Consider the following 22,338-nt stretch of genomic DNA (forward strand, 5'->3'; position numbering starts at 1 on the left):
AGCGACATCGCTGGACTCAGCACGAGTGGCGCGCGGCTTGTAGGTCATCGACTCAAGCATCTGGGTGGCACAGATGACCGGCTTGCCGACAAGGTTGCACCGCGAGATGGCCATCTTCTGCGCGAGAAAGACCTTCTCCGGTGGAATCTCTATGCCCAAGTCACCACGAGCCACCATCACGCCATCTGCAGCCTGGACGATCTCATCGAAACTGAATGGTGAGGCAGAGAACAGAGGGTATTCCTTGAAGGCTTCCGAGGATAAACTTTACTGTACTGGAAGTTGCAGGGTCCGGAAATAAAAGTAGTTTCTAGGAGCATACGGCTACAACTTTACCGCATCAGCTCATCACGGACAGAATGTCTGATCGCCCTAAGTACTATCACTAACAATAGCCAATGACACTTCGGTAAAATGAAGGAAAACCATCACTACGCTAAGTCGGTGGCAGCAGCAGAAGCACTAGTTACAGAGATTGATCTTGATTTAGCAGAAATTAAACACTGGGAAACTTGCTTTCGTCTGTGCTGATATGGCGTGAACGAAGCGACACAACAGAATATTCAACATAGAAAAGCTAGTGGTGTCTGCCCGGTGGTCCAAGTTCCGGTCGACAGCATACAATAGTAACTCCACCAGCCTGGTGTGACATCCAAGTGATTTTACTGACAATATCGTCAAACTGGAGTTATGAGAGAGGAGGAAACCTACTTTTTAACACCCTGGTGGTTTTCAATCTTAGCGATAATTTTGATGTGAGAGCCCTTCTCGCCAAGGAATTCACGAATTTCCTGCACTCCGGTTCGGTTGCGAATAAAGGAGGCGAAGATGATGTCCAACTGAAAGAGGAAAGACAAATCCTCAGCTACTAAATAATTACATATGGACACACACACGTAGCGCAATACTGGGTACCCACATTGCCTCTTGACATCTCACATGGATTCACGCATTAGCTGGCTTTGAGCTCGATGTAGACCTAGATAACAAGTATTCTGTGCAGTAAACAACATTTTTTTCCACAGTATTTTTTTCTTAGGCGAAAACAGAGTCGCCACACAGTCACAAAGGTTTCAATTCCAGTGGTTTTAGGGCTCCCCAATTAAGAAACTCAATTGTACACTGCAAAATGAATGCAGGGCCGAATGTGGATTATCCTGAACTATGTCACCGCGACATCCGTTTGAGGCCGGAAATCAACTTTATGTAGCCAACTTTGCTCCTATAAAGCCAGTGAAATTGAAATGAAGGGGAATACACCAGAGCTGCAGAAAATCACTTAAATTCGTACCACAAAGTACAAATTCTTTTGAGTTGAATGATTATAAACCCGACTGTGGATTTCAGAGACCGAACCTATAGAGAGGATTTAAGCCAGTCAAATCCAATTGAGAGTGGATACATCAATACCCACATTATTGTCGACGGCAAATTGCAGGTCCTCCTTGTCTTTTTCTGACATTGAGGGTAGATCAACAGGTGCACCGGGCAGATTGACGCCTTTGCGAGAGCCCAACTTGCCGCCGTTCTCAATGACGCAGTCCAGGTAGTCGGGACCTAAAAAACAAAAACTGAGTGACGTTTCACTCATTTCAGTACGCTAACACACAAGAACTGGGACTTGAGAATCAGACGACACGTTCAGGCTCAAATTGGCAATCTATCAAGCCCAGAGCTGTGAGAGGCACTTAAGTCTTTTTATCCAACAGCTGGCAGCCTACTTAAGAGCGCAATAATGGGAGAGGGTTAACCCCGAGAAAGATGATGTGAAGAAGTTACAATCTAATTCAAAGGTTTGTAAAACGTGAAAACATTATTAAGAGACAGGGCATTCTGATTTCCACAAAGTGTTGGGAAAAACGTACCCTTATTTTGTACCACGAGGCAGATGAGACCGTCGTCGATGAAGACCTTGGAACCCTCATGAAGGACGTGAACAATGCGATCGTAGTCGACGTAGACCACATTCTTGCTGCACTTATTCTCAAACTCCTTGTTAGGCGTCAAGCGAATCTTTTCGCCGAACTCCAAAGTCACCTCACGAGTACCGCACTGCAGAAAGGACAGTTTGGAATAAGTTACAGCAACCCCAAAAGAAAGCTGAAGGCGAGCTAAAGTTTAATCGAATGAGACCGATCAGTACTTAATACAACAGTAACAATATCTATGTGTTTCTAGTCTTCTTATTCAATATAGATTCTGGAATATTGCAGTGAGTGTATGTCAATAAGGGCCGATAATGAGCGTATTTAGAAACCTATGTAACAAAACGCTGAACGCCGGAATGAATATAGTGTTAAAACCCGGGAAGACTATGAATCATTCCTGGCAATTTCTGTGCGAATGCCAACGAATAAGGTAGGAAAAGTGGCTAAACGCATTCGGACGTCAAACAGCAGCATCGAGGGTGACCAGAGATGGATAATCTACGTGACAAAGGCGAACGACACTTCATACTTGTTGACAAAAATAAATCGCAAAGAAAGCCCCAAAAAGTTGCGCCTTAACACCAAAGTTAATATAAAAATACAACGCCGAACGGTAACTAGGAAAACGGAATGCATTACCTTGAGCTGCAGCTCCAGCAAAAGGGCACTGGTGGGAACGCATAAATGCGCTAGGAAAATGAAATTTTATCGAAAAGGGGTTAACAAACCAAACTACAATTAATAATATGCACACAAAAGGGACAAATTTTGATAGGAACTCATCTTGCTGCAACGTGCGTGTGCGGTGCATGAGGGAAGTGAAAATAATGCTGACTCTACCTTCGGTATCAACACAAAAGCTGCTCGCAATAGATGCCGGCTGATTGGGTCGGTAAAAAGTGAGGATAGTAATAAAACTTTAGTTAAGCTGATGAAGAAGTAAAGCCATCCGCTCAAGGAGGCAACCTGAGTGTTAGCCACGCTGATAGAAAACTTACTCCGTCGATGAGACCAGTACGAATTTCAGGTCCCTTAGTGTCGAGAGCGATTGCTACGGGACGGAAAAAGGGCCTGAAAGTTTCCACAGCCTGACGGACCAGTCTAATGGTCTCTAGATGGTACTCGTGAGTGCCGTGGGAGAAGTTCAGGCGGGCAATATTCATACCCGCAGTCATCATTTTTTGCAGAGTCTCCACACTACGGCATGCCGGTCCTAGATAAATTGAGAGATAAATATTGTGAAATTTTGCATATTTTGAACCAGGAAATCGATTTAGAAGAAAAAATTGAGGTTCTGACTTGCAGAAGATGTTTTAGTTTGAGTAAGCCCATCAAAACAGTGCTAATGCTGCATCACAAATAAAAAATGTTTTTCCTTTAATTCTTTTTAAAAAGAAAACTTACCGATAGTGCAGATGATGCTGGTGTTGCGGATGGCATAGGGCTCACGATCAATGTCAAGATTGCAGATGTGTTCAAGGAGAGAACGTGCGACCTCTTGTCTTGTATGAATACCAGATATGGAGCTACCAAACAACTTGATTTCGGAGTTCACATTCACGTTATGTTTAGAAATGCCTTGCATTGTGGACCTAAAGGGGGTTAATGAAACTAGCAGCAATCGTCAAGAAAGCACATTCCCAATTCGCCCATAAAACCTACAGACGATCTCAAATTAAGGCTCGAACACCACGAATACAGAAATCCAATTACTTGACGTCTATCAAATAAAGCGGGCCACCAACACACCAATAAGCAAAACAAATCTCGGGAATGCAGACAGATCCAATTACTGTATGTATTATAAGACGCTTTTAATGTTGACCTAGGGGGCAGTGTTATAATGAGTAATTATAATGGGTGAAAAGTATAAACCGATATGAGCCATCAATCAAGAAGCGAAGCACTTCCATCAAAATTGCATCTCAATCTTAAAAAATCAGGAGAGGGAATGATAATACGTAGATGGGAATGATGCCCAACTCACGACTGTGAAACGCGCTAGACCTGGGCGGATTTGTATTCCGCGCGTTGACCTTCCCAAATAGCTAAACTGAGTAGTGAATTTGAACGATAATGATTCCTAGTAAATTTGTACCTAAAAATTAGATGAAAGATAGCTATTTTTTAACAGAAACCTTGTTTGCTAAAAGGGGTGGTTTTGAAAGTTAAACAACATGTGGGAAGACAAAGTTAGTTTCCAAAATTAGTCTGTGAATTATAATACACTGAATAAATAATAAAACGTGTGTTAAAAATTTGTTTTATTTTTTAAATGTACCATTTTTACCAGGATGACTGAAAATAAGCATAAAAGTATCTGCCAAACTAAGGCAGGACTAAAGTCAATCCTGAAGTAGTAGTACGTCAAACCACCGTAAGGAATATGCACCACGTGCGTGGGCAGAAAAATACGTGTATTTAAAAATGGTAAAGCACCGCTTTGAGTTCCTCCTGAAGTTGCAAGATGTCATAAAGCGCAGCAGAGATAGTGTTATTGACGTACAGAAAAGCTGAGGCTACTACCGCGGCCCGGATGCTATGCCGGCAGGATGAAGCACAGTCAGCGGAGACTTGAGTGTCTGCGTAATCGAACGTAGGGCTGAGCAAGCTATGAAAGCCTTGCACATATATTAAGCCACTAAGCCGATTGCTATGCTACAAATATGCAAAAATGCTACTAAGATTTAGTCGACTAAATGGTTCTTTATCATACTGTAGCGTCCAGGGACTCCCTGAAGACGAAAGAAGACACGATACTCGGGGAGAATACATGTATTCAGCATAAGAAGGTGTCTGGGCTATTGGCACGGCCTGAAAGGCCAGCCCACCCAGCGAGGTACAAGGGGGCTAATTCACAGTACAAAAGTGGCGCCTCACCAATGCCGAGGGATAAACCACTATCGTATTACAATACATCCAATTGTGTTCTAAAATGAATTTCCGACCCTCCCTTCTACTCCTGGTTTTCTACCCTTAGAACGAGAACATTAGATGGAGTACAGCTTTTATTCAAGGCTAAGGTGAAAGTTTACAGATTATTGGGGGCTAAAGAGGATTAAGTTTCGGATCGTCATCATGGGTCGATGGCTGGTGTAAACTGACAGTTTGTCTCCCAAAAGCTGGATTAAACAAACATGTATTAAAGTTAGGCTGTAAAAGGTAGTGACACATACGGAATACTATTCCACCCATGAAGGATTAATACCACTTGTAATCACAAGGAGAATTAAAACTAAGTTTGCTATTAGAAGCCCAATCATTTACAAAGCGTTTTAATTAACTTTCCTTGCGTCGACCGTCACATCGTAGCCGGTGCATTAAAAGTGTGCGTAAGATAGGGTCCATGATCACCCTTTGATTTCCCACGAAAAGTAGAATACATTCGACCTCATCGACAATGATACATAACAGCAGTTCTGATAAATCGAGAGTCACCTAATTTAAAGTTCTCCAATGAGGACCTTTCGGTGCCAATCGCAATTCAAAAGGGGATATACACCTACGATCACTAACTGTAGTACAATCGTTAAAGTACCATTTTCAAATGACACAAGCGTGGCGTCCCTTCAGCTGTTAAAATTCTTCTTAAAAACACCAGGTGGGGCTATTGTCCGAAGTACATTCGACCTAGGTACCTCTTCTGCTCTGAGCAGTAGCGTGTTTATCCATCCAAAAGCACAAATGCCCTCCTCTAAACTGCTTATCCAGCCAATGGTAGTAGAACTGTCAAGCTTCTGGACTGGATTAGATGACCGCTGCCATTAATGCAGCGACCCAAGTCGTTCAAAAGGGCTGCAGAGCTACTGGCATGGCCCTGCTTTAGGGCCAGCCTCCTTACGACCAGCGGTGGACATGTACGACGGTGTGCGCATTCCCTCATCACCCAATGCAGTTCCTAAACAGGATGGAGCTCCAGATCCAGTGTAATTGTCAAGAGGGATCAGTGACGTTGCAGTCGAATATCTTCTCAGGTGTGCGCATATCCGATGACATTTACGATTTGTCCATAGATGTTTCCTTACAGCACCGACTACGTTGTGATGGCCGACGGTAGGAGGTTGACTAAGAGGAGCAATGGAAACGATGGTCAAAAGAGATAAGGGCTATACAATACTTATATTATTTGGCTAGTTCTTCCTCTGGTTTCGTGAGTACGTAAGGCTTGGCCTTTGCACTTCCGCTGGGCTGTATCGCCTCCGGATCATGCCAGTTGCTCTCCAACCCTTCTGAAAACTCAGAGCACTACAAGACAATCCATTTCTCATCACACTTCAGTCAGCCAGCCAGCCAGGAACCAAGTTAAAATTCACGGTGGAAGAAGTAAAGAACAAATTGACAATCTTTGAAACTTGCCCTGCACTTTTTATGCTTGGGACACGACACCATCTGTACAGCTTCCACCACAAACCAGGTCCTACGCCTTTGATCCCCGAGGTGACCTCAATTTATAAAACGGGCAAGCTCAAGTAGCATCTATCAGGGTGGTTTAACCAACATCTTGGTATTTGAGCTTAAAAATATCAGAAAAGTAGCAAAGGTCACAATGAAGTCAATCAGACCGACGGAGAACCGAGTGGAGTTTTGATTAACTCACAGCTGATAGAAATACGAGTGCCATCCATTAAGTAACCGTTACCCTCCAAAAAATTGGTTGAAAGTTCCTACCTTATTGCCTTGGGAACAAGGATTCTTGTTACAAAACACAAATATCACAATGGCAAAGTGGCTTGAAGCATGGGAACCATGTCAAGCAGCACTTTCTACAAGAAAGGAAAGAACACGAATATGATGATAATTCCCTTTAAAAAGAACTTAATTAAGAGGCGTACTGGGACGAAATGAGCATTGGTGATGGTAGGAATAATCGTTTCTCAGCGTACAGGTAGGCACAGTGAGAACAATCTCTCCTAGTCCTACTATGCTTCCACCTTTCCAACTCAAAATGCCAACCTTATCAAAGACAACGTCGCCCTACATCACAAGCAGTACCATCTTTAAAGTGACATAGATCTCGCGCAATAAGGTTAATAAATATGAGAATTGATGGACTGACTAAGCCAACAATTTAAATGAGCCGGTGTAGCCACTTGAGTCGTTCCTGAAAGCGAAAGAAGTCACAACACCGTGGCAGAAAATGTATTCCCAATGGAAAGGAAGACTGTGCAGCTAAAGGTGTGTCCCAGAGGCCATGGCTCTCAGCGGCAGGACAAAGGCGGAGTCTTAAGTCTATGAAACCAAAACGAAGAGTTAAACAAATAAGCAAAGTACTACGTTGTCCCCTTTCGTTGTTTGAGCGACGTCTTCGGAGCTATCCTTGGTCAACAGCCCTCGTCGGCTGTTATAATGTAGTCGGTGCTGTAAGAGAAACACCCACGAACCAAACGCGCCAGTCATCTCATTTGCGTTGAAAGGAAAAGACATTTGGCCGTAATGTTACTGATCTCACTTGACATTTTCGCTGGATCTGGAGTTTTGTTCGGTTTGGGACCTGTATTGTCGGTAGGGGTAATATCCTGGCCACGACGGATATTTGCCGCCTAAAAACAGTCATTTGATAAAGGGTGGTGTTTGGAACAGAATCTTGGGAATAAGGTTTTAAGTCACAATACTAGGACAGAAAGTGTATTGCCGACGTACAGGCCATGCTGCTTAGCGGAAGCATAAAGGTGAGGTCTTAAATCCCAGCGGAACCAAATCGGAGAGCTAAACAAATAACCAAAGTATTGCATCATCTCAGGGAAACAACTGCAGATGTAACGACAATGCCTAAAGCGCTAATAGCATCATAAAAATTATAGAAATTGAACCTTTACAGCTCCTGCGGATCCGATATATACTACTTGGCTTAGTAAGTAACACCGGTTTCCAGACATGGGAAGAGAGGCTTCAAAACATTAAGCGCCTGCCCTGTTACAATTGGAACCATTGTTTCGCGATATTTTGAGGTGTTTGGTTATGCTTTAACCTGAGACTAAGAAAAATTCAAACTTTCTGTTTAAAGGGATGCAAAATCGAGGTTTCTTAAAAGATGGGCCACTAATTACCAATCCGTTCAAATGATGAGAAAAAAGATGAAAATTAGTCTCGCGAAACAGATTGCTTCGGGTTTTCCTAGCTCGGTGCAGTATTCCTGGACATAGAATGCGCGAAGGGTGTTAGTAGAATGGTGACGTCAAGGTGCACCTCTTCTATCAGACCTCAGTATGAAGCATTAAAGCAAATACTTATAATTTGCAAACAAGGCTCTTCTTTTACGAAGCCTTGGATATTATTATCCAAAATCTCATTAAATTTAAAACTGCGTTTTTCGCGCATTCTTACGAGAAATCAAGTCTCTGGAAAATTTATTTACAGAAGTTTGGCTGCACTTAGAGTCCCGAATGGTCGAAAGATATTTTAGCTTTGACACCACTCGACCCAAGACTCATGGCTGTATCTCGCGCGATCTTGAGCTGGCAAAGAGATTTTTTGAGCTTGGGAAATTCTCCCATCTCGAATACATTAACAATTGGCTACGATACAACGCAACACTTTGGTTGCTTGGTTAACTTTCCGATCTGGCTTCACGGGCTCTTAAGGCTCCACCATTGTATATCCGCTGGGCATCCTGGCCCATGAGACATGCCAGTAGTTCCTCCCAGCCCTTCTGTACGTCGGCAATACGCATTCTACACTAGTATTATGACGACCTCAGTCTAGGAAAGTCTCGCAACTACCTTGATTTCCATTCCTAAATGCCGAAACCTAGCGTAACAGAGAGATTGGGGAATCTGTGACAACCTGCGGCAAATACAGCGTTTGGGGAATGCACTTAACAACTTAAGCGACACTAGACATGACCGTGAACCATCAGAAAGAGCTCATTACGGAGCTGTTCACGGTACCTGCATGGAGGGTTCGGTTAAGTAAAAATGCGATACCTCCTTTACCTCTGTACTACGTGGATAGAACCCGCATATGTCTGGGCAGCACTAAAGCGAGGAAAAGGTGGCGAGAGGGAATAGACGCACAGCTACACCCGCCGGGCTAGGTTAAACCCCGTCCCTTGCTGCGACTGCGTTTAGGCCGTGATGACCGACACCTTGCCCCGTCACCATAGTGCAGTTCCCACGTAAGATGAAAATTCGGGTTCTGTAGAATTGCCAAGAGAAATCAGTGACGTTGCAGTCAAGAATCTTCTCAATTGCATAGAAATTCAATGACTGGCGCGGTTGGCTTGTGAATGTTTGTCTTGTAGCACCGACTACCTTGTAACGCTGACGAGTGTGGTTGACCAAGGGGAGCGCCGGGGACGATGCTCAAAATAGGACAGTGTCTAGGCAATGCGGTGCTTGTTTGTTTAACGCTTCGTTTTGGTTTCACGAGCACTTAAGGCTCCGTCTTTGCACTTCTGCTGGGCATACCAATAGCCTCAGTCGCCCTGTATGTCGGCAATACTTATTCTGCTCTGGTACTATGACTCATCTCTGCCTCAAAACCGACTCGGGGCGGGGTGCTACAACAAAGCACCCCCCATTTGAGTTGTTTGACACCATCGGTTAGATGTTCCATTAACACCCATAACTTACAACCCTTTTCTGTTACGCGACTGAAACCATCCAGCCATTCTACCGAACTTCTTCCTCCATTCTTGTGACGAATATACAAACATATATTGTCCAAAAGACGAATTACGATCACGTAGAATTATCAGAACATGATTTGCGGCTTTTACGTAGTGCCCCAAATCATCCCCGCCGGCGAACGAAGACATATATATTGCCGACGCACAGAAGGGCTAGGAGGCTACTGGTATTGTTGTAAGGCAATGCCGCCCAGCAGAAGTACAGCCTACGGAGATTAAGGACTCGCAAAACCAAAACAAAGAATTAAATGATTCACCAGTGTACATTTATTGACCACCTACACTATAGTAACTAAATACCGGATCAGAAACTAACTGCCAAGATGACAACTGATTAACTGATCGAAATTGTTACACTAGAACAATCATAACCGCATTAAAAGGCAAGTCACGCGCGCTCGATATAATCAAGATAGTAGCAGTGGAACTTCCCGTATTCACTCCACACAAAATTCACAAAATACTGACACCTCGACAAGGCTTCTGATAGGTCAAGTGATTCAATAAACCAGTTTTAAGAACCTAAATAACTATGGAACATTGAAAGTCACTCACCAACACCTCCCCAACCGTAGTATCGTCAGAGCGTACTCGTCCACACTCTTGAAATGCGCGATCGTCCAAACACCGCTGACATACCCGACTTCGAAGGGGGTGGGATCTAACCCCACCAACCACACAGACTTACTAAGCGGTGACCCTCCTCGATAGTCCTAGCTTGAGAATCCAACCTCGGGACGAGGCTCATTCTGACACTTTAATGACAAATGTCGTTGCTAGTACATAACACAATATAAAAAAGTAGGTGTAAACGCAGCCGCATGGACAAATAAGAGGGAAAGGGGGGAAACAGGATCCCCTTCCCTCTCCATACTTCGTCGCAAACGGTAATCTGCGTTCACAAAGAAAGACTGATGTGCATCACGAGTTATGTAACAGCTTCTGCAAATACAGTCTACACAGGGGGCTCATCGAGCAGGGGGATACAGACAGGAAGAGGACAGAGGGAGAAGGAACAGGGGTTGAGACAAATGCAGCGATCAGGATCTCTCCCTGAAGCACCGTTCGGTGGCACACAAGACTTGGTCCTGCCAATGCTTCGATTTCATAGAACAGTGCGCACGTACACACACTGACTAGTGTAACAAAAAAATAAGACTTTGGGGGAAATAATAGCAAAGCCATTGAGCACACAGGTATTTTAACAGAGGAGGAAGGTTGGGAATAATATACAAGAGTCGGTTGTTCGTTATTTACCGCCCTTCCAAACAAATTTCATTTTAAAAGGTTTCTGGGTAGGCTGAGCGACAGCCGCCTGCACTGACGGATTAGCGGTGTTGTTGGGACTAGCTGCAGATACAAGTGTTGGAGGTACCTGGGACAGTTGTCGAGATTTTTGTTGTGACGGCTGCTGCCGTTGTGGTTGTTGATAAACCTGTTGCAATTGCACCAGCTGCTGCTGTGTCTGTAACCGAGGCTGAAAAACGCCTTGGACGGGAAGATTGTTTACATAGTAGCCGTTGTCCTGGCTGACCCAATTAATCCTTCCTGCACGTGGAGCAGTAACCCTAGTGGAAGGAGGACGCGACGGTTGGAAGCCTCGTGGACTAGCGAACCTCTGTGGAGAGTTTGATTGCTGCGATGACGGTGCGTTGATGGAGGTGAAAACGCGCTGAGGTACTATATTACGTGCCTGTGAAATCGGCTGACACTGGAAAGCGGCCTCAAGTCGGGATTGGGCACGAGAGGCCAGTGGGAATCGACTCAGAGGCTGATGAAGGGCAGTGAAAGACATACGAGGAGAAAGAAAGGTGGGAGCGTTGGAAGAAGCGACACCGGTTGTGATGGTACTTGCGGTGGCATTCCCAAAATTGCGCACAGGGTTACGCGTCATGGCGGCAGCATTAGTGTTAGTGGCGTTAGCAACGGAGAACCTTACGGAAGGCTTCCCAATCACGATAGGTGGCTGTCCTGTGGATTTTATGATTGGAGGAGGCAGAGAAGATCGCGAGAGACTTCTAACTTGATGAATTGGTTGGGAAAGGCCAGAAGGCAAGGGCGCCGGCCGGAGGTGAATGTCATCTGGATTTGACTGAAGGATATTAAGGCAGTCAAGGACGGCTTCTACACCATCCTGAGGGATGAGTACGCCCACAATTCGCTTTCCATCCTTAGGCTTCAAGCGCACCACCTGCATCGGTGGAGAATTACCGGCCTGATTCGTCAATACTCGCTCTACGTGCGTCCATACGTTCATGACAGATCCGCTGAGGACGTAATAGGTGCGCTCCCGGAGACCGACCTCACAAATGCCTGACCGTCCCTAGAACCACAGCAAAAAGGACCTCTGATTCACTGCCCATGCACGTTAAACACACTAACCCAGCCCTCAATTCCAATCTATCTGAAACTAATTTTAGGCAGTAGTATGTAGCATGACAGTACAGTAATAGCTAGATACAATTTGTAGCACTTTAGGCTGAGTTAGAAGCTGTAAAAGTTGGGCAAAAAGTAGCATATTTCCAATCGACAAAATACGCGTAATGCCAAAAAAGATGGCAAGGGCTTACGAACCTGAGGATTGCGTACGCTAACGCGATTGCAATGATTGCGTTGAATGAGATGGATGCACCTGGTAGCAGACTCGTCATAGATGGTGGACCAATGTTCCTGGCAGTCGGTAGGATTGGAAACCTTGACATACTGCTCTGTCAGTTTGCCGTACTCCATAGGCTCAGACTGCATCCCCGTGTTTGGTCTATACACCCGATAAAGACGCTTCATCTTCCGCCTCTCTCTGTCCCCCACATCCCCGGCCTTGTTGCGCAGGCAGAAGGCCAGCAAAGGCATCACTCTTGACACAGTGGACTGCTTCGGAAGGTAAAAACCGTCCTCATCACCATCGTGCTGCGCGTAAAGCTCCATGGCGGAGGCCCAGCTGACACCTCGTTGGGTGGTGACTTTGTGTAGGCACACCTGGGTGGAATCGGAGAGGAAGCGCGTGTCGAATTTTCGGGTCCAAACAATCTCCAAGTTCTGGCCAGTAGTACCTGCAAGAAAACAGCAATAATTAGTATTATTTACCCAGAGGCAAAAAGTCAGCAGAGGCTGCCCTTCCCTACCTAAATCCATAATGCCTAAGTCCAGGCGATTGCCGCGTTTCGCTCGTCGCACAAGTTCTTCCAGTGTATCAGAGAAGTACTGGAAGAAGGCGTTTTGGGTATGTACGTGGAGACCAAGGATGCGATTGAGAAACTTTACCATGTGACGACTGTCTTTGTCGCGCGTTCGCCCATTGAGAAATCCTACACCTTGCAAGCCCGATTTAACGTCGGATAGAAACTGGTGGTAGGGGCGCAATGTCGGTGGAAGGGGCTCCAGAGTTTTTGCATCTGCTACGATGGGATCTTCTGAACGATAATCCGCTGGCGGTTTGATAATTCCCTCCTCCCCCCAGATGCACGTCTTGAGGACGATATCGAGGGCCTCACGACCAAGCTTTGTGTCAATGTTAAAACGAGAGAGATCTCGAGTCTCCGTAGCTCGACGATCGCCGTGGGTTAGAGCCCCTAGAGATTCGAGACGCTTGGCCACAGTTGATGCAAAGCGTTGTTCTCCTGCCAGATCGGAGATGAGGAAGATATATTCTGGCGAGCTGACCTGATTGGAGCGATGGGTACGACCAAACTGTTGAATAGCACGATCGGCAGACCAGGGAAGTTCAAGGGTTATGTGAACACGACGTCGTTGATTCTTCGCACGTCGATCAGCCTGGAGCGAGATACCAGAGGAGGCGGCCTCCGAAACTATGGCGATCAACTTCTCCCCATCCATAAACCGTTGCTTTTCCATCAGATTGATAGTCTCCATCGCACAATCACCCTCACGTCGAGATTCATAGAGAGCACGACCAGAGTCGTTCATGACCACACGACCGCGACGACCAGTCATTTCGGCCACTCTCGATGGACCGCCCAGCTTTTCAATCAACTCATCCAAGGACGAGGGAGGAAGGTACCTGCCAATTCTTTCAATATGTCCCAAAAGAAGTTCCTTCATTCCATCGCATTTTTTTCGCGCCTCCTCCAAAGAGACGCTGCCATTAGAGGCGAGCATCCCATCTGGCGACTTGGAGTCTAGGAAATACTTGGCGGAGAGGTTACGCGTCGACTCATCGGCCCAGAGGGAGTCATTTTGCCTTATTGCCCTCTCCCTCTGACGGGCAAAGAAGGTGTCGCACATGGCATCATAGTCCATATCGTCGTCATCGGAGTCCGCCGCAGCATCACTCTCGTAGACCTGCTTGCGCTTACTTGAGGCGCCGATTCGCGATTTTTTCGTTCGTTTCACGCCACCGCGACAATTATTACTTATCTCGAGGTCGGAATCATAATATTCTGATGAACTGTCACCGCCGTTGGCTTTCGACTGATTATCCGATTCATTTCCCCATTCATCATCATTGTCGTCATCCTCATCAGAAACGGCATCGTCCGAGTCGTCCTTTTTGGTGCCCGTAGCAACACTTCCCGGGTTGCCCCTATCTGAATCATCATCGTCGTACCCGGTGAGAGATCCACCAGCAATCAGTTTGGCGAAAGCTTTTTCACCGAGGATATCTTTCAAGCCGAGTCCACTACCCTTGCCGCCAGCAACAGCTCTACCAGCTCGAGTAAGAGTTGTCGAAGACGAACGATCACCAGCAATGGTCAATTTTTCACCACGGGCTGTGAAACTTTCCAAATTTGATGCTGTGGGGAAATACCTCTCGACCAACGATTGTAGAACGCCCCTGAAGCAAAGGGTCAATGACTTTTGGACGCATAAATATGGACAAAGGAAATCGAAAATCAACTGGAGAGGACTAAGTAACGCACTTAGCAGTAGATACAAATTCCCCCAGATCTGTTCCAAATTCCTCCACTTGTTCAAGTGTTTTCGCTTCACCAGTTGATTGAAGACCAATGACCACGCACTGTAAGGTGAAACCAGGAATTTGTCAGAAGAATTCAACAAAAATAATCAGGGAATGACGGGAGATCACCTTCTCGGCGTTAAGCGCCATTTTGCACAATTCAACACAGGCATCAACCTTAGCGGCTATGCAGAGGTACTTGAAGAAACGTTGATGCGCAGACCAGAATTGGCCCCACATGGTTTTGCGGTATTTGTCCGATGCGTTGATTAGTCGGGCGGCTTCCGAGAAGTACTCGTAAGCGCAAACCCACTAAATGAGACATGGAATCTCAATGGAATCCAGGCTGCTTTATACAGCACCATGGAAAAATGAAGTGAAAACGGAACTAACCAAGTCGGCAGATTGGTTATATACATTAACGAAGGACTGGCCGTTCAACAGCACATATTCAATCTCGACGGGTCTGATCGTGAATTTGACACCATGGAAGCTTAACTGACGTGCTATATACATTCCTCTAAGCTTCATATCCATAGCGACAAGCTCCATGCCACCAACACCCCGACGTTCAATGAATTGAATAAAGGAGTTGAAATCCTTGAATGGAGTGCCCTTGCCCCAAAGACCGAGTCGCGTCATGTAAGCCATGTTTCGCGGCTCTGTTGCGCCCGTAGCCGAGGCGTAGACGATTCGCGCATTTGGTAAGCGGTTTTGCAGTTCCAACACAGTCAAACCCGTTTTGGTGGGCTTCTGTGAACCACTGGGAGTAAGATTTTTGGCTCGATGGCACTCATCGAAGACAATCTAAGCGGAAGACCAAAAATAGTAATATTAACGATAGGTGGTAGGAGTACAGTAAGAAATACACTCACAACACCGTCAAAATCCTTGCCACACCAGTGAACAATTTGCTTGAGACGCGTTTTATACTTTGCCTTTGCGCCACCCTGACTTTCGCCAATTAGGGAGGAGTAGGTGGAAAAGAGCACCCCCTTCTTCACGCTCCCGTTCACCTTGCCAGAAATCTTTGCATATCGAAACTGCAGGACAATGGAAGTCATCAGTACAAACGCGACTGACACGCAACAACCAAGCAAAAGCAGGCCAGCAACCCACCTTATTGAGAGAGTGAACTTCAAGTTTCGTGAGGCCGACATCACGGAGATCACGCTCGGCGTCAACACGCAAATCGTTTGAAACTGATAACCAAATGGCCTTCTTCCGATGCTGCATGTAATTTTCGTAGATAATGGCAGCAATGGTTCTACCTTTACCAACACCAGCACCGTCACCTATGAAAGGCAATTTATGATTCTGACTGCATATTCCAATTTCGGGCATTAAGTCGCCTTCACGAGATTCGTGACTCATTGATAGGTCTAATCCCCTCCCCCCATGATGTGTCGCGAATTCACACAAATCAGCCTGTCAGCCCACCGACCCAATAGAGCACAAACAAAAAGAAGCTAAATTGCCACGAATAATGTGACGCACAAGCGTTAGAGCTGAAGTTAATGGATGAAACTTTACCAATTAAGAAACCAGCTCGCTGCCCATTTGGGAGAATGCATTCGTGACGTTGACTTGCATAGACGACGGCCTCCAATTGGAGTGCCGAGAGCCGACCACTGTCAATGACTTCACGGGGGAGGCGAAGATTGTAGTGGATGTCCGGTGGGGAGACGCTAGAAAGAGTGCTGGACTCAACTATGGGGTCTGGATGTCTGCAGCCGAGATGAACTGGGGAATAAAAACCATAAAATTTGTTAGACTCAGTTTAGTTCAACATCACTGGCATAGGTCACGCTTCACATCGTTTCACACTGGGGAATGGCGTAAAGCAAAGCAACACCGCAATAAACGCATGCACAGGTATCTAACAGAGTATCTGACTCTAAACTGCCGAAAACGTTGACCTACTACGTGTCGGCCCAGGAAAGTCAATATCAGTATTGCACGACGTACACTCGCCTTTTACCAAACGGCGCAAAATGACACGTGCCTGATGCAATAAACTGATCAAAATAACTCACGCTTAGCAGGTACATAATCGGCGTACGTCTCCGCCTGTGCTAAATCGTCGGAATCATCCTCCTCGATCTCCTCATCTCTCTGAATTAGAAAACCCTTGTTAATGTTTTGTTTGGAACTAAATTATAAGTCCACATCCAATAAAAAGGGTCAAAAGATCCATCCGAGAATCAAGTTCGCTTGGGCACAGCAAAAAAACAAGTCATTATTGGGGAATGGACCAATGTGAATGGAAATAAGTGAATATGAACTCATTCACCTTCTGAGAGAGGAAATTGAGGGGGTAGTTCATTGGGATCCGTTGAGGACCCAATGTCTGAGTTCTGAATTTCATGTCAGATACGGTCTCGATTTTAACTGGTCCGCTGCTAGGAGCGTCACCGCGGCGGATAAATTTTACAGGGGGAAAAGTGGCTGGCTCAGCACTTGGCCTCTTTCGAATTATAGTAGGAGCACGAGAAACCTTGGAGAGTTGAATGAGGCGACTAGCAACTCCAGAGATGGTAGGAACCCTCAGTTGAGTGTTGGTAACCGAGGGTATTTGGACCAATGGATTTCCCGTCTGATTAATAACCGTGTAGATTTGTGTTGGTGCAACAGTGGTAACTGGGTTGGGAACATCTGAGGGTGTAATACCGGCGCTCTTGAGAGCTTTTGAAATGATATCCAGTCCATAATCCTCCTGATTACTATCTGATTCGGCAGGTTTAACGTCAGCCACAATAGCAGAGTCCGGTGAGACCTGTTCAGTGACTGGCATTGACAGTGAATCATCCTTCGCCGTGAGACCTTGGAGTGCTATCTCGAACGCATCAGCCGGTTCCATGTCCTACATATGACACTAAAACGAACCCAAAGACCATGCAAACAAGCATTCCCGAAGTGAAAAATAAACCAGGGCCTAAATGATTAAAGGAGCATATCTGGAAGATGACCATCGCGTCCCGAAGCGTTATGCCTAATAGGCTGCCACAACCCTATCTGTGACCGTGGATGCGCCATTTGACTCTAGGAAGTTTGCCAATAATAAATATCACGGGTACAATTTAAAAAAGACCAATCGCTAGTGTGTACGATTCACCAAGACTTCCCAACCTTAACAACACCAGAGCGCACTGTAGTCCGAACAACGTGATCAATCAGCGCAACCGACTTGCGTACGCCACCCGACCTACCAGCTGGAAAACCAACAGTCTCAATATGGCGTTCAACGAATCGACGTGGCGCATTTAAACAAGGGTAAAACAGCATCCTATAAAACCATTTTTAATGAAAAAAACCTTTTTATAGCAATTTATATTTTGTGCTTTATTTTTGCCATCGTTTAATGTCGCATTTTATAATTAATCTAAGAACTTTAATTTGATACCATTAACCTTTTTACTTTATATTAAAACAAGCTTAAAATATTTTGGCTGAAAAACAGTTTGACTACTTTTTTAACAGACATTTTTGCGACTTATTTTTTGCGATGATAAGGTAAAAAATTGCTCAGCAATGATAAAAATGACCTCTGAATAAAGCAATTACTTAGCTTTTAAATGAGGACTGGTTCAAAGTAATCATGCTCTATCAAGTTCTTCAAAACTATTAGTTTGATAGCTCTATCTTTTCTTGATTGGTTTGCTAACGCATGCGGATTTGGCCAGCTTTTATTGGCTACCTTTCACGTGCTTTAATTCACCCTTGAACTTTTTGGTCGGTGGCCATCTCAACCTCTTGCAGATGGATAACTTAGTCCATTTTACAAAAGGCATCTTTACGGACAACCCTTATTTCAGTGCAGGTGCTGGTTTATTTGGTGTGGGTATGGGTGTGGCTCTATTACGTCGATGCGGTCAAGTTGCCTCTGTTCTGCTTCGTCGAAATCTGACATTGACAATGGAAATAGCCAGCCACGACAGCTCCTATCAATGGGTCATGCATTGGCTCTCGAAGCGGGCCCGCTGTACAAGAGACAGCAGGTTACAAAAAGGCGCTGGGCAGCATTTCAGCGTCGAAACAAGTGTCGTGCGCACTGAGGCTGGTCGAATTAAAGCAGCATTTGAGTTTATACCGAGCACCGGTGTTCACTACTTGTTTTACCAAGGCCGTATTTTACGCGTGGAGCGTATCAGATCGCAACAGACGCTTCAGGGTGCTTCTGTTGCTCCCTTTGAAAGTGTTACTCTCACCACACTGGGCTTCGATACACAGATTTTCAGGGATATTCTTGAGGAGGCTAGATGTGCCGCTATCGCGAAGGATAAGGGATGGACTGTCATTTACAAGGTGGCCTCAATTGTCCGCCCTTACTTACATTTGCTAGGCCTTCGGATCCGAGTGGCGCCAATTTGGATATCCACGTCCCCGACGTCCGCTTAATTCGGTCGTCCTGGGCGAAGGCGTAGCTGAATCCATTACAGCGGATATAAAGGAGTTTATCAGTGAGCGAATGTTAACCCGTCATATAAAACCCTTCAGGCAGCCCCGATTGGTATTCCGCTCGAGGTATACCCTACCGTCGTGGCTATCTTCTTTATGGTCCACCAGGCTGTGGGAAAAGCAGCTTTATAACTGCCCTTGCTGGTATCGGTGTCAATTTTCTTCTTTAACATTGTAAACTCAGGCCACCTCGAGTACAACATCTGTGTGCTCAATCTCAGTGATCTGGGGATGTCGGCCGATAGGTTGGACCACCTTCTAACCCACGCACCTCTTCAATCGATCATCCTCCTTGAAGACATCGATGCCGCCCTGCCTAGTCGCGAAGAGCCCATTAATCTGGCTCAGCGATGTAAATGCAAAATCTCTACTTACATCGTGTTGCAGATGGTCGTGCCTATGAGGGCATGCAGGGCCTCACTATGAGTGGTCTACTCAACGCCCTCGATGGCGTGGCCTCAACTGACGGTCGAATCCTCTTCATGACTACAAACTACGTTGACCGGTAAGCCTCGGTTTTGACATTTTTCCCTTCTCTATCAAGCCTGGATCCAGCTTTGGTGAGACCAGGACGAGTGGACTTCAAGGCAGAGATAGGGCTGTGTACTGAGGACCAACTCTCCCGCATGTTTTCGCGTTTCTATCCTGAAAAGGAAGTTGTAGAGGAATCTCTGGCAGTGTCTTTTGCTGCGGCATTGGGTGGGGGCTTGGTGAGTGCAGCGCAGGTTCAGGGCTTTCTTTTGGTGCACAAGTCATCGCCTCAAAGTGCCATGGATGCTCTGCCTGAGTTCAGGGAGAAGTGCCTCCTACACCGGGATAAATCATAGCCAACTCGGATAGGCCGCCCAGGACCTATCTGTTTATTGGAATTCTCGGGTTGTCTTCTTTGAGCTACTGAGGATTGCCACTGCTTTAGTTGTACAGACTGCGTCTATTTGATACATAGATGCAGACTCTTGAACTGAATAATCTGTTTTGGAGAATTGCTCAATAAACTTACTCATGTAATGAGTGTATAAAGTGGGCCAATTGAAGAGGGTCATTCTTTACCGATATTTTTTCTGGCAATGCTCTTTACTTTCTGTCTATGTTCCGATTGATCCTAATGTGTTTGGAGACTTGTACTGCAATGTGGGTGATGGAAAACAGCTTTTAGTTATATTGTCAGGACTCAGTAGCGTAGGTCTCACATTTGGACTTGTTCTGGTCGTCTGTCCAGTGAGAGCTTTTTCTACGTGACATTAACAGTAATATACCTTGAGATAAGGCATTAAAAAACCCTTTTTTCTGGAAATTTGTTGATGGCCAAGCTCAATAAGGCACTTGTTACTTCCCACATTACGTTACATGTTTGACAGGCAATTAGTGATGTAAGTCGAGTTGAAGTATGGGAAGTAAGTTGTCTTAACTTTGTTTGTTGCGAAATAGATCAAATGTGAGGTTTCAATTCCCGTCCATTTAAGGGTATGAGTTTATGGTTGCATCTAGGAATAAGAAGACCGCATTCTTTACTCGGTTTTGAGTTCTCATCATCCGGGAGGTTTGTATCTATCTTATAGTTGGATGGTCGAAAGAAGGTGTACGTAACCTAATTCTTCGTGTGTTAATGAGTTCGCCAAATTTGCATAGCTTTTTATAACCTTTGCGAAGGCTCAGGATTCTGCACCTATTTTGCAGTTGTTTAAACTTCCTAGGGGTTCGCCGGAGCACAACTCTGATACGTCGATTGTTTGTTCAACCCTCAGTTTTGGTAAGGGGGCCACTTAAGTGCTCCATCATTGTACCCTTGTCCGGTGGACTGGCCTCTGGGCCATGCCAATAGCCCAAGCCCTACTATGTGTTGACAATGCATATTTTGACCGAGTATTACGCCTTCTTTCGTCTTGAGAGAAGTGTCGGGGCGCCACCTTGGTAGTATCGAAAAGCGAATATGATCAAAAAGGACATCTATCCTGATTTCTACTACTAAGTGATAAATCTTAATGAGGTGGAAGAAGTGCATATTCTGCAGATGGGAGAATCGGTGTCGCTCCCCAAAAGGAGTACTAACAGAGACGTCTATATTTGGTAAATTTACCTCTCCCGCGTTCTGCTGGAAAGCTATTAACAGCAAAAGCGACCCTAGCCATGAACCATCTGGATAGGTTTCGTTAAGGAGTTGTCTACCGTTCCTGTATAAAGATGTCGATTATGTGAACACACGAGACCTCCTCCACCACCCTTCTACTGGCTCTGTTGAACCCAGACAGATGTGGCTAGGCAGTACTGAAGTGAGAACAAAGTGAAAAGGAGGAATAGACGTGAAACCTTACATCCACAAAATAATGTTAACCCCCGTCCTTTGTTACATAATCGCCTTTAGGTCAGTATTCCTACGACTAGCTGTAAACGCATGACGGCTAACATTTCCTTATTTCCGAATCCTCTTTCCATACAGGATGAAACTTTCGATCCAGTAGATTTGCCAAGAGGGATCAGTGACTTTGCTAGGTGTTATGTTATCTTTCTGGTGAAATGAATCTCTCATTCAACCCGTTGTCCTTCCACTTTTTTGACGCCGAATGGTGTCTAATAACTGTGCCATAATGTGCTGGGGCTTCAAGAGAAGATACCACCCTAATTTAGCTGGCTAGCTAGTTGTGACTGAATAATAAAGTCTAGGTACGGGAAGTTATCCATCATTTGGCGCTTGTCTTCGCTCCGCGAAGCTGAGACAAAACCAGGGTTCGAAGACTCAACTGTAGGATATTGTTCAGCCTGACGCTCTGTATTTTCCTAGGCGGAAGTCTCCTGTTGCTCCACTCTCATTTACATGGAAGCCTCTTCCTTTACTTCGAAGATATATTCTATTCCCAGTGTTTGAAAGATCCTTAACATCAAAGTAGTAGAGTGGGGGACTAGGGGGAACTGAGTGTTCAGGTGAGTATATAGGTAATGTAACCGTCTGAAAGTCTTTAAGTCTGTTTTTTTTATTCCCATCCTTTCCTTCATTGATGTCTTGGTTCCTTTCATTTCTCTGTAGCTCCGTATCCTCTACGGTAGCGTAGATCGCAGGTCATGCCCCCTACTTCATCGTTTTTCCAGCTTCCTGTGCGAATAAACATACCCAGTATCCGGGTTTGTGCGTATTTTAATGTTGTTAACGAAAAATCAGTGGTAGATTTCACTCCACTTTACCTCCAGCCAAAGGTAGGACCACTCTCATTGATGCTTCTGAGAAGGGTGGTTAGTATGATGGGGGAGGTATCTGCTTCGGTGGTAGAAGTTGGGGGGGCTCATGACTAAGAAGGTTATAAAACTTCGCCAACTGCCTCACAACTAATCTGGTAGACGCTTCCGTAGAACTACATTAATGTGTAGATTTTTTACGGTATAACTTCCTCCAGCCCTAATATTAATAATACCCAGGT

The 22,338-nt window shown here is 45.3% G+C and overlaps 3 protein-coding genes across 3 annotated transcripts; 1 reads left to right on the forward strand and 2 right to left on the reverse strand. All coding sequences in view use genetic code 11, as the record gives it.

Annotated features, from left to right (window-relative positions):
• Window positions 1-707: 707 nt before the first annotated feature.
• EGR_04256 (Pyruvate kinase isozymes M1/M2) lies at window positions 708-3,513 on the reverse strand (the record flags this gene model as incomplete). Its single annotated transcript, XM_024493505.1, has 5 exons — window positions 708-839; window positions 1,415-1,557; window positions 1,866-2,052; window positions 2,927-3,141; window positions 3,333-3,513. The coding sequence occupies 5 exons, from the start codon at window positions 3,511-3,513 to the stop codon at window positions 708-710; spliced, it is 858 nt and encodes a 285-aa protein (XP_024352013.1).
• A 6,997-nt stretch (window positions 3,514-10,510) lies between these two features.
• On the reverse strand, window positions 10,511-17,755 carry EGR_04257 (Protein strawberry notch; the record flags this gene model as incomplete). The annotated part of the gene is made up of 13 exons (XM_024493506.1): window positions 10,511-10,652; window positions 10,881-11,878; window positions 12,130-12,605; window positions 12,678-14,347; window positions 14,433-14,530; window positions 14,600-14,782; window positions 14,864-15,277; window positions 15,346-15,513; window positions 15,590-15,765; window positions 16,004-16,213; window positions 16,507-16,585; window positions 16,764-17,333; window positions 17,600-17,755. 13 exons carry the CDS (start codon window positions 17,753-17,755, stop codon window positions 10,511-10,513), a joined length of 5,340 nt encoding a protein of 1,779 aa, XP_024352014.1.
• Window positions 17,756-18,229: 474 nt separating this feature from the next.
• Window positions 18,230-19,755, forward strand: EGR_04258 (Mitochondrial chaperone BCS1; the record flags this gene model as incomplete). The annotated part of the gene is made up of 6 exons (XM_024493507.1): window positions 18,230-18,775; window positions 18,813-18,930; window positions 18,968-19,072; window positions 19,113-19,280; window positions 19,316-19,433; window positions 19,473-19,755. The coding sequence occupies 6 exons, from the start codon at window positions 18,230-18,232 to the stop codon at window positions 19,753-19,755; spliced, it is 1,338 nt and encodes a 445-aa protein (XP_024352015.1).
• Between the last annotated feature and the right edge of the window lie 2,583 nt (window positions 19,756-22,338).

The sequence above is a fragment of the Echinococcus granulosus genome (assembly GCF_000524195.1).
Source record: "Echinococcus granulosus chromosome Unknown EG_S00026, whole genome shotgun sequence".
NCBI lineage: Eukaryota > Metazoa > Platyhelminthes > Cestoda > Cyclophyllidea > Taeniidae > Echinococcus > Echinococcus granulosus.